Here is a 15,533-nt window from a genome sequence, read left to right as displayed (position 1 = left end):
AAAATAATTCGAAACGATTTAAACAACATTTAAAGTCCACTTCATAAATAATATTTTACAAATGTTTTCCCAAATAATATAGGTATCTTCATAGAATAATCTAAACGTCAGTAGATTTGAAATGAAAATCGTCCATGGTGCAGTATATATGCCCCTCCTGGAGCAGATAGTCCAGAGCCGGAGACAACCTACTCCGGGGATATCCTGAACTCTGTGCCAGAGCATCCAAGCTCATCCCCATCTCAGTGTAGCAAGATCTATATTATAATAAGTATTGTTTTCCTGTAAATTACAGAGATAACGACTCCTAAGAATATATAAAACGTTCCAATTCTATAGCATGGCTTCTAGAATAATCAAATTGTAATGAGAACCAGAAAACAATGGAATAGGAAGACGACAAAACAGCAATTCTTGAGAATGGATTGTATTACATCCGTCCTACGATACTTCAGCCTACCCGCACGTGGTTTTTCGGCAGCGGTCCGATGACTGCAGTATGTCGGATACACATTTAATTTTAAAAAAAGTTAGTGTATCCGACCTACTGTATAGGTCGTTTGCAAATCTTAACATCCTACCTACAAAATGTGTTCATCAGACCTCTAAAAGTTGTGCATCCGACCTACAAAAAGTGTGCATCCGACCTACAAACTTGTGGGGAACGGAAACAGCGAGATCCTTATGGTAGTCAACTACATACTGACAAGGTCGCAAGATCTGCAGTTCCTGAGTATAGGTCGCAATAACAAAATAGAATGTACATCCGACCTACAGATGTCGTAGGTCCGAAGTATCTTAGGACGGAAGCATTGTAGGACGGAAATGCCTTAGGACCGAAGTAACATTACCTGAGAATGTTTGATGTTGTTACAAAGCAATTAGTTCTAGTAACTTATTAAGTCACTTATTAAATAAAATATAATTGTGTTTACATTGCTCAATTTTTGTGTCTCATGTTCAATGAAAGATTTAAAGTCATACATTGAGTTAAAAGAAGTTTGCAATTAATGCATGAACATTCTTTGATTAATGAATTTTAAATTTTTGAGGAGTTCTCCTGTTTTACCTCAGGATTTTAAGAATGATCTTAGCATCCGGTATTCCAGAGAACTCGTCCTGGGTTCGGTAGGATTGATAATCTCCAGCAGGAATCATTCTCTGTGTTCCCAATCCTGTATTGGACCGGGGGGCTGAGTAGGGATTATGCTGAGAAGGATTCATTCCTTTCCTAGGGAAATCCGAGTAAACCTCTCCTGTGTAATGAGATTGAGCGATAGCAACACGTCTCTCCTGTACCCGATGCATCTTGAGAGGAATGAGAACAAGTTCTAGAAGATGAGAATCAACCTCACCTAAACTTGACATAGTCCAGATCCGTAGAATAAGGATTGATTTCTCCTCCCGTCCTGGTTTCAACATTCCAACAATACCAACATGATCTCCAGGTTTGATATTGCTCAACTCATCCTCTACAACTTATTTTGTAAACAAAATAGTTAAACTAGAATTGTTTGGAATTCAATAATCAAGATTGAAAGAAAATAATGATTTAAAAATTTGTGAAACAAACACTGAAGAACATGGAGCAACCCAATAGAAAATTGAACAATTGATTTGGGAGGAAACATGAACATATGCCAGGGAGTAGAACATGAAGAATAGGGAGGAACATGAACATATGCCAGGGAGTAAAACATGAAGGATAGGGGGGAAACCTGAACAATGTCAGGGAGTAGAACATTAAGTATAGGGGGGAAAGCTGAACAATGTCAGGTAGTAGAACATGAAGGAAAGGGGGGAAAGCTGAACAATGTCAGGTAGTAGAACATGAAGGATATGGGGGAAACCTGAACAATGTCATGGAGTAGAACAGGATATGGGGGAAACATGAACAATGTCAGGGAGTAGAACATGAAGGATAGGGGGGAAACCTGAACAATGCCAGGGATTAGAACATGAAGGATAGGGGGGGAACCTGAACAATGTCAGGGAGTAGAGCATGAAGTATAGGGGGAAACATGAATTATGTCAGGGAGTAGAACATGAAGGATAGGGAGGAAACATGAACAATGCCAGGGATTAGAACATAAAGGATAGGGGGGAAACATGAACAATGTCAGGGAGTAGAACATGAAGAATATGGAGGAAACATGAACAATGTCAGGGAGTAGAACATGAAGGATATGGGGGAAACATGAATTATGTCAGGGAGTAGAACACGAAGGATAGGGGGGAAACATGAACAATGTCAGGGAGTAGAACATGAAGGAAAGGGGGGAAACCTGAACAATGTCAGGGAGTAGAACATGAAGGATAGGGGGGAAACATGAACAATGTCAGGGAGTAGAACATGAAGGATAGAGGGGGAACCTGAAAAATGTCAGGGAGTATAACATGAAGGATAGGGGGGAAACATGAACAATGTCAGAGAGTAGAACATGAAGGATAGAGGGGGAACCTGAAAAATGTCTGGGAGTATGAAAAAAATTCACGTGACAGATTACTAAACAATTGATTGCATTTATTTGATCAAAAACAATAAGTTTCCTTGTGATTCTGTATATTTCAAAGCCTCAATACTAGCAGTTCTATCTTCAATTCTGTAGCTTATTCTTGTAGCAGCTTCATCAATACTAACTACTCAGCACTGTATTTAATTTGCCGTTTGTATTAATGTAGAGTATGTTGACTACATTTACAAGGTTAGCATAAAATAATTTTATAAAACTATCCGAAAACATGTTCTACCCTGGAACAGTTTTGCAAGAAGAATATATTTCAAGTTTGATCTGGAAAATTGAATGAATTGCTCACCTATCAAAAAGTACACGTGATGAAATATTTTGTTTTGGAATAAAATGAAACCAGCAATTTTACCACTGAAACTGTGATAAATACTTTCTGTCAAAACATGTAACCTTCACGTTTTTGACCGTAAAATCCCGAATTTCAAGGATTTTGACAACATTTTTCGAATAATATGACACAGTTTTATTGATAAAATAACATTAATGATTAATTCATCTATACACAGATATTAGTTTTGAACTAAGTAATCGTAAGTTTCAGTTTTTTTCCTTGAGTTGGCTTGATTGCGCTCCTAATTCCCAAACTAGGTAATAACCCTAGTAATACATTTCCAAAAATGTACTGGCACAGAATTTCTTCTGGAATGTATTGTCGGCTTAAATCTTCCAACCCTCGGACATCATCTTGTCTTTGGGTCGTTAAGAAGATTGACCCATCAATTTACTTCTGCGAAACCCTTATACTCATTAATTAAAAAAAACTCTTTTTCCAAACAGGCCTGTAAATCCTTATAATTAACAATCTTCAGTTTATTTACCTAGAATTACCAGTTTAAGATAGGCGAAGGATTCATTCATTAAACATTTTATTTCACATTAGAAGTTCTTTAAATGTTCATTATAAAGTTTGCAGTTTGATAAAATTCAACTCACTGAATAGAAGTTGCAAACTTTGAGCGCAAAGTCGACCTTTAAAATAATCCATTTGGGTGGTTACGTCTTGAGAATAAAGTTTTAAAAAATTATTAAATAACGACGACAAAAAATGTAACAAAAATTCTATAGTTAACCAATTAGTTGATTAGGAACAGATTTAGAAAAATAAATTGACTCTTATTAACGAAAATAAGTAATCTTATTTGTTTATTTAATTTAAGAAATTCATTATAATGATTAAAAAGAAATAATTGATTCTAACATTAATTTACTGACAAATTTTTATTGAGAAACATGTTTCCAAACATCTAATTAGTTTACTGTCGAATTTATTTACATTTTCTGTCGTCGTTATTCAATGATTTAAAAAAATCAATTTTCAAAACGTAACCACCAAAAAGGATGATTTGAACGTCGACTTTGCGCCCAAACTCAGTAATTATACATCTTTAAAACGTTTTATATGTCTCAAATGAATCCTAAAAATTTCCTCCACTTTTCTAAACTTGGAATACTTAAATTGTCTGATATACACAAACATAATGCTTCTACTTTTATGTATGAATATATAAAAGAAAAACTTCCTTGTCTTTTAATGAAATGTTTGCTCCATTTGTAGAACCTAATAGGACACAAATTTTTAAATTGGAATTACTAAGAAACAAATATCTTAAACCTTTTCCAAAAATATTTCTTACGAGAATTCGAAGTTGTGTTCCAATCGATCTAATGAATATTAAATGTTCATTTTCAGTACTTAATTTCAAAACGAATAAGAAAATTTATCTGGCTTCTAGATATAAGGAATTTAAATGTAAAAAACAGGAACTGGTACTCATGTAATTTGTAAATCTTGTAAACCACTCTGTAACATATTATCGCCAAAAATTGGATTTTTTAGTGCTGGGGTTTCTCCTTTCCTTCCATTTAAAAAAAAAAATGTACCTATACAACCGAAACAACCAGAAATGGTTAGGCTGTACTCCTAGCTAAAGATTTGAATTTCCGTGCCGAGTCAACCTTTCCGGTCCCAGTCTGTATTGTATCGCCCGGACATTGGGTAAATAAAGTAGACACTCAATAGGACTAGCCGGTGCAATAAGGTTGACACGGCCAGACTTTAGGTTGAATTTACTTTTACTAAAGGGTCAGAGGTGCGTGCAGAAGGGGGGTTAAAAAGAGGGGTGTAAAAACCAGGGTTTAAAAAAAACCAGCCCAGTGAATTTTATAGGGTTTTTTTGGCTTTTAAATTTGAAATTAGTTAAAACTTACTAAAATTCATACTAATTCATAATAATAAGACTATTTAAGCAATAGGTGAACTTTATAGTTCAGAAAAATAATAATGTTGTGATAAAAGGCGATAATCATATATAAATACTCAAATACAATAATATCACTTCCCTTATTCAAGGGTTGAATACTGCAATTTTTTTATATTATAGTTCTATAAGTTTCAGACGAATTTAATTTTCTCACTTGGATACATAATTCTGATTGGGAGTGGGGCTGCTCAGATTAATCGGAGGATATTCAATATGTATCTGCTCAAGAAGCATACCTAAAAACTTCAATGACAAAGGAATTTTAAACCCTTGTTCTATCGCAACAAATTTTGACAGCTCTGATGTAGTACTGTGTATCTTATTGGGGTCATTGGGGTTTTCAATATCTTTGATCCTTGTTATTCAACTGCAGATCATTGAATGCTTCAGTTTTATACAATTGGATTTGTCTGATGTCAAACTTATAGAAACCGTCATGAAGTCCAAAATTACAAGGTTTGAATAATTAAATATTTTTTTTTAAATAACTCAATATTCGAACAATATTCATTGTTAAGATCATTGGTTTAAGTCTTAGGAAATGAATAAATATTCAAAAACCCAATAAAACCCGAAAAAAGCCCACTTACAGGGGGGTTTTTAAAGTGTTTTTTTGAGCTGGTTTTTTTCATGCCAACCCTGGTTAAAAATCAGCGGCGCTTGGCACCAATACCTGTCCAACAACCTTGACCATCCCCACATCCTGTCCTCCAAATGTTAGAGGACCGTCCTCCTCCGAGTGTTGAACCAGATCTAGGATCTGCATTGGAACTACATTCTGGTTCTTAGATCTCCGTACAGGAGGGTTCTGTGAACCCTGCTCCTGGGAGGAGGTAACCGTGTATCCGGCACTCACGTAGCTACTGTTAGTAAACATAGTAATATATCCCTACAAGATACAGGTTAGAGCACAGTGTAGATTATATTTAAGTAAAACAGAACTTCATATTAATAAATTTAGCATTGTTAAGATGAATCACAATATGATTATCATTTATCACATGAGAATTAATTTTTATTTATCTTAAAAACTTTAACGAATTGTTTCGCCTCCTCTTCTGAGTGAATGACGGGGTGTTTCTGAAAGAATTTCTCTGTGACTGATTTGACGCTAACCTTCTCTGCAGATCTGCCTAGCTTTAGAACACGATGGGTCAACTCCCGCGCCAATATCTTAAAAACCGGTTTGGAATCAATCATGCCGGATTTCTTAAAAGGAACCAACGTCTGAATGAACTCATCAGCAATCTTCAATTTTAGTTTCTTCATTTCTTTTTCATTCAAAGTTTTAGAATTGCGCTTTGCTGGAGAGGGTTTGTGGCCAACGTTTGGAGTTGGAGAAATGGAACCAACCTCGGTCTTTAGCTTAGACAAACTTTTCTTTTCTTTTAAACTTTGAACGTAAGCTATCTGATCCATTCCTTCCTTCATCTCTCTGCTCAGTTTATCAATCTTCTCTTGAATCTTGTTAACAGTCTCGTTCTCACTAGTTTCTTTATATTCCGTATCAAAAACGGGGTTTTCTCTTCCAGGGGATTCAAATTTTTCATTCATGTGATAATTCTTCATACGTTTACTCGTTGACGGTTGTGATTCAGGACTTTTTACTAATTCCTCTTTCTCTGGTTCATTATCATCGTTTAGATCATCTTCCTCATTGATCTCTCGATCCTCAAACTCTTCTATTTCATCATCTTCATCTTCAAGATCTATCATTAAATCAAATGTTGGACTTGGTGACTTCTTTTCTCCATTTCTCTCCTCCTTTCCAGGGGTAGAAACCGGAGTAAAATAATCGTGCAAACTTTTCTGAGTATTTTCTTCTCTCTTAATTCTGAATCCTGAACCCCTGGGTTTAACCGGAGTTTCAATCTTCTTCTCCGTCCCAACCTGTTTGGCTAAATCTAGTAAACTCTTCTTATCAACAACCTCGGGCTTGTAGTTGACAAGGATCTCGGAGATATCCAGCTTTTTAGAATCAGATTTGATGGATGTTATGAGGGTTGCCATTCGTTTCCTATACATGGTGACAACCTTGTTTGCGGTGAATATCTGGTATTCTGCCTGTATAGCAGCCTGCAGGATATCATGGTTCTGCAGTTCTATATTACTAAAACCTTTGCTTGCTCTGTAGTTTTCAGCTAGAGAAGATTCCACTAAACTCATATAATCCTCTCTTGTCTTCACATCTAAACCAGCAATCTTATTTGTTGTAAACTCGGCTGCTTTTACCTAAATAAGATAGAATATTAAAATTAATCAACATTTTAATTAAATCATGAGATTGTTTTACCATCACCATATACAACAATTATTTTGCGTTGATAATGGACAATTGGCTTATTACCGTTCTGAAAACCTCGGTTTAAAACATATGAAACAAGAAAATAATATAAATACATTTTTTTGACGGAAATTCATTAAAGCGTCAAAGCCCTAGTTTGTTACAGAGGGGGGGAGGAAATTCTAACAAGTTTTTAATACTGTAATATTCTCCAACTCACCTTAGCATACATAGTTGCAATATCTTCTTCTTTATTCACCTCATCCTTGTCACTAGCCTTCCGTAGTTTAAATTGTTTCTTGATTACAGAACGTAGTTCCTTCTTGGCTCTCTCCTCTCTTCCTTCAGTATCATCTTCTCCATCATCTCCTCCATACCCTTCCGCCAGGCGTTTCTGTCCAACCCGTCCTTCTCCGTAGAGAGATGAGGAGTCTCCTAGTTGAATAGGTCCAGAGATAAACCCTTTCTTAAACATAGCACTGTTCAGGAAGGATTCAACGGCTTGTTGCACCTCTTTTGGGTTCTTGCACACGTCGCACTTGTCGACACATTGAGGCAGGGAGTCGCCAAAGTATCGACTGAAAACAGCATGTCGACAGTTTACTGTCTCGCAGTATTTCACCATAAGCTCGAAGCTCTTCATACCGGCCTCCATCTTCTTTTTCCTTGACTCTGTTTTGGCGGTCCCTATCTCCTTCTTGATCAAGAATGCCGTAGTATCCCTCTCCCGAGCACTGTAGTAGATCCTAACAAATATTCTTACAGTCTAACCCAGAATTTCGGAGGAGTCGAAACAAATTATAACATGTCGTCTTGACAATTTTTCCATGAGTTTTATACAATAATTACCTATATCTCATTAATTGTAAAAATAAACAAATAGCCAAGGAATATGCGGGAACAGTGTTATTAATAACTAAATATTTGGTATGAGTAGGGTAAAGGAACGACATTTCTTTAAACGTTTCCATAGTTCTGGGTTGAACTGTACAATAAAAAGTAAGAATAATAATCAGGATGTAAAGAGAATAACTCTAAAAAGGAGAACTCTCATGTAAAAGAGGAATTGGAAAACTATGATATAAAAAAGGAATAGAAGAACTATGATATAAAAACTATGATATAAAAAAGTAATATGAGAACTATGAGATAAAAGAGGATTAGAAGAACAATGATATAAAAGAGGAATAGAAAAACTATGATATAAAGGAGGAATAAGTTAACTGTTATACAAAAGAGAAATAAGAGAACTTTGATACAAAATAGGATTAGAAGAACTATGAAATAAAGGAGGAATACGAGAACTATGATATAAAAAAGAAGTAGGAGAACTATGATATAAAAGAGAAATAAGAGAACTTTGATATAAAGGAGGAATATGAGAACTATGATATAAAAGAGGAATACGAGAACTATGATGTAAAAAAGAAATAGGAGAACTATGATATAAAATAGGATTAGAAGAACAATGATATAAAAGAGGAATAGGAGAACTATGATATTAAAAAGGAATAGAAGAACTATGATATAAAAGAGGAATAGGAGATCTATGATATAAAAAAGGAATATGAGAACTATATGATAAAAAAGAGGAATAGGATAACAATAATATAAAAGAGGAAAAATGTAACTAAAAGATAAAAGAGGAATAGGAGATAAAAGGGGAAAAGGAGAATTATGAGATAAAATAGGAATAGGAGAACTATGATATAAAAGAGGAATGGGGAAGCAATGATATAAAAGGGGAATAGGAGATAAAAGGAGAGTAGAAGAACTAAGAGATAAAAGAGGAATAGGAGAACTATGATATAAAAGAGAAATAGGAGAACTACGAGATAAAAGAGGAATAGGAGAACTTTGATATAAAATAGGATTAGAAGAACAATGATATAAAAGAGGAATAGAACTTTGATATAAAATAGGATTAACTATGATATAAAAGAGGAATAGGAGAACTATGATATAAAAGAGGAATAGAAGATCTATGATATAAAAGAGGAATAGATGAACTAGTATGTAATAGAGGAATAGGAGAACTAGGGCTTTAATAGAAATAATAAAACAAAGATATATAAGTAGTGTGTAGGATAACATTTAAACATAACGTTTAAACATCTCTCATTAGTTAACAGTTAATATTTGTATTTTAAGAGTAAAAAGTATTTTTTGACATGTTTTGGTTGATATTTTTCCCCTTTAATTCAGATCAAAAGCACTGTAAATAAGATTAAAGAAAGGAGCAGGATAATATTAAAAATAGAAAAACTAATGCACAAAATAATCTAACTAAAGAAACTAACAGAACTTGTGAGAAATAAAAACAGTATTAGGAAAACAAGAACTAGGATCAAAAAGTTTAACTACTACTCCTACCTAGCATTGGCAGGTTTTCCATCCCTACCCGCCCTTCCACTCTCCTGGTAATAGGATGCTACAGCCTGTGGCATACTCCAGTGAACAACAAACCTTGAGATAAAATAATTCCAGAACTTCAAACAGGAACTGAATGCTTCATGATAAATGACAAACATAGTAATAATTCACCAGGAGTTTTCAACGAATTCCAGAGAATTGAAACAGAAGATTTTACACAAAATTAGCTTGGAAAGATTATATTCTAAAAAATTTATTTTATTTTACTTTTCTATTCTTTTAAATTTGGATAATTTAAAGGGAAAAAAATTAAGGTCATAAATTATTTACGACATAAAATAAAAAATATAAAAGTGAAATAAGAAAATCCACCTGACGGTTGCTTTGTCTACTCCCATCCCGAAAGATATTGTTGCGGTGATAACAGGAACCTTCCCATCCATCCAGTCCTCTTGAACCTGGCTCCGGTCTCCAGACTAAACAAGTTCATCATCAGTGCTAAGAACGCGGATTAAGCTCCAAGTGCTAACAATATTAAAAATGAGCAATTTTCATTCCTTTATAAAAAGCTGTTTTTTTTTTGGTATGCAACAATTTGCATTTAATCCCGCCCCTTTTAATCGATTTCAGACTAAATATACAAATATATAAATATTTTACAAAGGTATATCATTTACTCTCAGACAAATTAGAATCAATGGGAATTTAAACCCCCGAGGGATTCAATGATAAATTCAATGAATGATACATTTCCAATTTTTTACGAACAATCTAATAGCCTATTTTGCAGATCGTTTTGATATTTGATAAATATATCTGTTATCCCAAAACATTCCCATTCCCATTCCTCATCCACGTCTTAAACAAAACTTTCGGGGAAATTAACGTTTTTTTTTTGGTAGGGAAAACTTTTGAAAATAATTTAAAGAAACGAATCAATGAACCATAAATGTAAATAAAAATACTAAATAAGTTCCGTACGGTCGTCGTTTGTGGGTAACCTTGTATCCAAGTATAATGGGTACCTTTAGACCAGCGTGGTAAGCTTTACACGGTATTCCACGTTTAGATAGTTGATCAGCCAGGACCTCTGTTCCATCCCGTGTTCTTAATTCATTTATACATCAGCCATGGAATTCCAGTTACTTGTTTAATTATTATATTATCAAGATTACAATTGTCTATATAATTTTCTAATTTTCCTAGGAAAATAATTAAATTTTCCGAAAACGAAGATTAAAGAAAATTATAGGTTTAAGGGTTTATATATCTACCTACAATATATAATCCCTACTCCACCCCCTGGGTTTATATATCTACCTGCAGTATATATCCCTACACCCCTCCCGCCCCCGGTTTATATATCTACCTGCAGTATATAATCCCTACTCCACCCCCTGGGTTTCGATCCTTCTCCCAGCCCTGTCCTAAACACTTGTTCACAAACACCTTCAAATCCTCAAACTCATTCTAGGAATAAATATTAAAAAAACATAATTTTAACATTTTGGCTTTTGAAACTTGATAAGGTATCGTTGTATAGTTCATCTCAATATTTGATGATATCAGTTATCAAACAAATAACTTTTTTTTGTCAAGGAACTAGGTGTCACTAACTAAATTTTCTATTCCCAATATCTTTGCAACCGAATTTCCTAGATCTTTTATTTTTCAAACTATGAATTCTGTTAGTTCAAATAATCTAATTTTAAAATTAAAGTTTAAAAGTTTACACCAGGTTCCAAAGATACGAGGTTGAGAAAATTTGAGTTTTTGGCAAATTCTCATCTCCTTTCAAAAATGGCATTAGTTGGTGTAAAACTTTAACTTACATCTAATGAATCTTTGAACCGGATATCGTAGAATAAATTCATCCGAAAGCAAGGGATCTTAAACTTCTTTACTCCTTTTCTCATCTTCAGGATGGATATGATATCCTCAACCACCTAGAACAGTTTCATTAACATCTAAATATAGTGAAAAGTTTGACTGGTTATCAACATTACGTAGATTAGTTACTTTCCCAATGACATTTTCCCGAGTGGTAACTTCCCAAGGGTATTTTCCCAAGTGGCAACTTAAAAATTGCGCAACTTCCCAACCCTGTCCTAGCCGCAGCGCGCGGTCTCTTATTGCAACTTACAGCGCCTAAGAAGGCCTTTGGGAAGTGGCCACTTGGGAAATTGTCACTTGGGAAGGCGCCTATGGGAAAATACCTAACACTATTACGAACACACTCTCACACACATAAAACATGCTTACTTTTTATAAATGAACGTTTTGTACTGTGAAACCCATTGAAAGAAGACATGTTAGCAATCTTCTGTGTATTTGATGTTAGTAAACAGCAAATAGTTTCACCGGCAGCTTCAAAATTAACTTGTGTATTTGCTGCAAAGTTAGTATGTTTCATGTTCATTGCACATTGCACAGTTCAAAATCGTATTTTGAGTCGTCTTTCCATTCCACAGCAAAATCATTAAAAAAAAAAGCAAACTTGGCTAAAATCCAGTTCTTTAATTTCAGTAACATCCCGATACTGGTTTAGAATCTTTCACCTAGCTATATATAAATTCTGCTTCGCACGGATTGCATTGCTAACTTTAGTGTAACTACCGATGGTTCCCATTGGGAAGCGAGTAATAAAAACAGATTCTATTTAAGATGAAAAAGTTTATATAAAATACTTTAATTTACGCATTTATTTACCTTTGCAGATCGTCTTGGTACATTATAAAAATTCACATTGAAATTATTTTAATCTTTACGGATATGCCACCACGTAAACATTAAGATGAAAAGGATACCCTGTATTCCTGACATACTACTCGTATCATATGAATGACAATGCTTCTTTATTAATTACCTTATCAGATGCAGTGGCAGTAAGAGCTACCCAGCTGGCCTTTCCGGTCATCTTACGCAGCTGACCCAGTTTCAGATAATCAGGTCTAGATTGAAACCCCGGTTAAAAATTTCAATTTTTTTCTTTAAGAAGGGTTTAAGAGTTACCTGAAATCGTGACCCCACTGAGAAACACAATGCGCCTCGTCGACAACAAAATGTGCGAGTTTATCAAATTTGACAAGTCTTTCCAGCAGGGAACGGAAGGTGTTGGTAGCACATTGCTCAGGAGTTACATACAACAGTTTCGTTCTTGGTTTCTAAAAGTAGGTTCAGTAAATTTTAACAATTTAAAGAGACTAAGCGTAATTTTTAATGACTCTCCATGCAAAGATGACAAAGACCGATTTACAACGGACCCTTAAAAGCTTTGTCTGATCAAGTATAAATAAAATATCAATGTTGATGTTTATTTTCATTTGTGGCAAAAGTGACTTGCGCATTTCTTGCTGCATGTAACGATGGAGAAATTCACAGAAAAAAAAACACTTTGAGTCAGAAGAACGACGTTATCTTCAACATTTTTGATCAGATCAAGGTTTAAATGGTTCCGTTGTAAATCGGACATTGATGTTTTTGTATGAATGAAGGGTAACTTTCCTGTCCATTTAAAAAACAAAATAATTTTAAAATGTTGTAAAAACACAGGAAAACCCACTTAAATATTTAATTGCAAATATCAGCAAATCAATAAAAAGTTTTTTTGCTCTGTTTTTTTACCTCTCTAGATAATGTAACATATTTTCTTCATGAATAATAAATATTAAAATCGACAATTTCCTGTCAAAATTTGAGATCCAAAAAATTTTTTTTTTTAATATTTAAAATTATTTTAAAAATCTTAACTGGTCAATTTTTATATTTAAAAACCTTTTAGTGACAAACTGAATAATTTATATGCACAGTGGTCAGAAATAAAATACAAACATATTCAACTTTTCTTCAAAGGTTTTAGAATATTTGCACGCTGTATTATCGCAGGATTTTTTTACTCCAGACTGAGACCGTTGAAGTTGAAGAAAATACAAATTCTGGGAATTATGGTTGAGTGTGCGGGCAGGGCTGTAGCTATGGTTTCAAGTGACGGAACCCTCACAGAATCTGCAACACTTTTTAACATAGAAAAACGACATCATTCCCATCGGTGCTCAGATAAAAATATAAAGGGTACCGTTGTAAATCGTGCATGCAACTCATGAATCACTTAAAATCACGTTGAAACTCCTTTTCATGTTCGCATGAAAAATTATTCGCCCCTCCCTGAATCTGTCAGGGGGTGGCGAATGTCCCCCCGCCCCCCCTGTATCCGCCCCTGTGAATGCTTTTGAAAAATATTAGTTTTGTTAAGAAGGGAAAAAACATATCTGATTGAATTCATTAAACGCCGCGCCTGAGGAGCCTGAGATGTAACAAGGTAAAAATCCAAAGTATGTTCTCACCTTGCAGTTCAAATCATCAAGAACTCTTCTCCTATCCTTCTCTCCCATCTTAGAGTTAATAGACTCTGCAACAATCTTCAGTTTCTGCAGGTGTTCTATCTGATCCTTGATCAACGCTATCAGCGGCGATACGACGATGGTCACCTTGCTCTCCGCCATAACGGCGGGTAGCTGGTAGACCAGAGATTTACCGCTTCCTGAAATACGATGTTGTTTTAGAAAATACTTTAGTAAAATCAAAAATGATAGACGGTGTAAATACAGTGGTCAGCATATACATAAATACAGTATATCGGTTACTAAAATGCAGAGCTTAGGATCCGGATCCAGATCCGCTGGATCCGCAATATTTTGGCTCTCTGGATTAATTTTTAAAAATGTGCAAAACAGCATAATTTTTCATAAATAAATATCATATTTTGAATTTTTTGGAAAGAATTAAATAATATTCTCAGGGTGTTAGGTTTCTATCGCTCAAATCTTTACTCCCGACATTCACGGTACACCCCCACCCCCTTTAACAACTGGAGAGGGGGGGGGGAAGTCTCCCTACCCTCCACATCACAAGTTAAGTTGTAAGGATGTGTAAGGACGTGTAGGATGAGGAGATTGGCGGGGGGGGGGGGGGGGGCACATATGCTAAGGTTTAAGGATGCTATTCTGTTACCAGTATTCAGTTCTGTTCAGTATAAATTCAGTCTCTATACACAGTACAGCCTACAAGCACTGGATAGTGGACGCTACTGAACATGGCTAAATTCAAGAATAAAAAGGAGGACAATGCAATATTAAAACATTTTTTGGTAGAAGGAGATTTCTGGATATGTCAGGTTAAGGTGGATGACGATCAAACATGTGGTGTTAAATTAAGCAGTGGAGGCTTAGGAACCAGTAAAAATCAAGGTGATATATCATAAGTTTGCATACTTTTTAGTTTGTATCATTTCGACATCAGTCCTATTACATATTCAGTCATTATGAATATTTTTTACCCAAAAAAACGTTCTTGCTCCCCCCCACCAACGGCCTTTGACCATTCAAACATAATTAAGCTTTCTTACTTTTTTGTTATAGGGACAAGAACGGGAAACCTGAAAAGACATCTTCAGAGACGACATATTGAGATTTATGAGGTTTTAAGAACTGAGGAGAGCAAAGCTTCTGAATCATTAACCAAGGAAGATATCAATATTTATAAAGTAGTAATCTCTTCTTTTTTTGCTTGGATGTCCGATCATAACTCAGGAACCCCTAGACAGACTTGCCTTAAAATTTTAATTGGGGAACTCGAAAAGAACCAAGGAAATGCTTTTACTGGGAAAACTCTAGGCAAAGCTGGGTCCACCAAGAGTAAAAATAAATATTTCATTACATTTACAAAATTTTATCCAAAATGTCGTAATAAAGTTACTGCTAATCAAGTTTAAATTCTGAGTAGATTTTTGATAAAAACTTGAAATTTTCTTAAATATATCTTTCTAGTCTGTATCGCGATATCAGAAAAAAATTAACACATTTTTTGTTTCGGACAAGATTGCAGTTACTATGACAGCCGAACAGTTCAGAATGGGTATAGTGTCCATGGTGGTAAAGAATGGCATAGCTTTCAAGTTTTTTGAGTCTGACGGATTTAAAATTATCAACGGAGAAATGGCAACAAAGCTGAAGGTAATTCTTTCTTTCTTACGTTTTCATACTAATTAAATTGAATTTGAATAAAAGAGTATCAAGACAATTTTCA

General features: G+C 34.7%; 3 protein-coding genes across 4 annotated transcripts in view; 1 reads left to right on the top strand and 2 right to left on the bottom strand.

Moving 5' to 3' along the window:
- LOC111698440 (replication protein A 32 kDa subunit) lies at positions 1–5,683 on the bottom strand. The gene is made up of 4 exons (XM_023468787.1): positions 5,466–5,683; positions 2,551–2,644; positions 1,070–1,472; positions 1–257 (listed from the first exon to the last, which is right to left on the bottom strand). Exons 1-4 carry the CDS (start codon positions 5,667–5,669, stop codon positions 101–103), a joined length of 858 nt encoding a protein of 285 aa, XP_023324555.1. The 5' UTR covers positions 5,670–5,683; the 3' UTR covers positions 1–100.
- A 12-nt stretch (positions 5,684–5,695) lies between these two features.
- LOC111698400 (ATP-dependent DNA helicase Q5) overlaps positions 5,696–15,533 on the bottom strand; it is a 16,476-nt gene continuing 6,638 nt past the window's right edge. The window contains exons 4-13 of the mRNA XM_023468734.1: positions 13,793–13,989; positions 12,462–12,613; positions 12,316–12,400; positions 11,282–11,395; positions 10,819–10,919; positions 10,475–10,556; positions 9,822–9,925; positions 9,450–9,542; positions 7,297–7,822; positions 5,696–7,024 (exon numbers count right to left, since the gene is read on the bottom strand). Coding sequence (XP_023324502.1) covers positions 5,801–7,024; positions 7,297–7,822; positions 9,450–9,542; positions 9,822–9,925; positions 10,475–10,556; positions 10,819–10,919; positions 11,282–11,395; positions 12,316–12,400; positions 12,462–12,613; positions 13,793–13,989 — 2,678 coding nt within the window. The 3' untranslated portion in view covers positions 5,696–5,800. The remainder of the gene's footprint in view (positions 7,025–7,296; positions 7,823–9,449; positions 9,543–9,821; positions 9,926–10,474; positions 10,557–10,818; positions 10,920–11,281; positions 11,396–12,315; positions 12,401–12,461; positions 12,614–13,792; positions 13,990–15,533) is intronic.
- The window catches only part of LOC111698409 (uncharacterized), a 2,998-nt gene continuing 1,874 nt past the window's right edge, over positions 14,410–15,533 (top strand). The window contains exons 1-2 of one of the 2 annotated variants that reach the window (XM_023468746.1): positions 14,410–14,695; positions 14,867–15,460. In XM_023468746.1, coding sequence (XP_023324514.1) covers positions 15,338–15,460 — 123 coding nt within the window. In that variant the 5' untranslated portion in view covers positions 14,410–14,695; positions 14,867–15,337. Of the gene's footprint in view, positions 15,461–15,533 lie in introns of both variants that reach the window. The other variant, XM_023468753.1, reaches the window with a different exon arrangement.

This window comes from Eurytemora carolleeae, unplaced genomic scaffold, assembly GCF_000591075.1.
Source record: "Eurytemora carolleeae unplaced genomic scaffold, Eaff_2.0 scaffold40, whole genome shotgun sequence".
Lineage (NCBI taxonomy): Eukaryota > Metazoa > Arthropoda > Copepoda > Calanoida > Temoridae > Eurytemora > Eurytemora carolleeae.
This window is presented reverse-complemented; position numbering and strand designations above follow the sequence as displayed.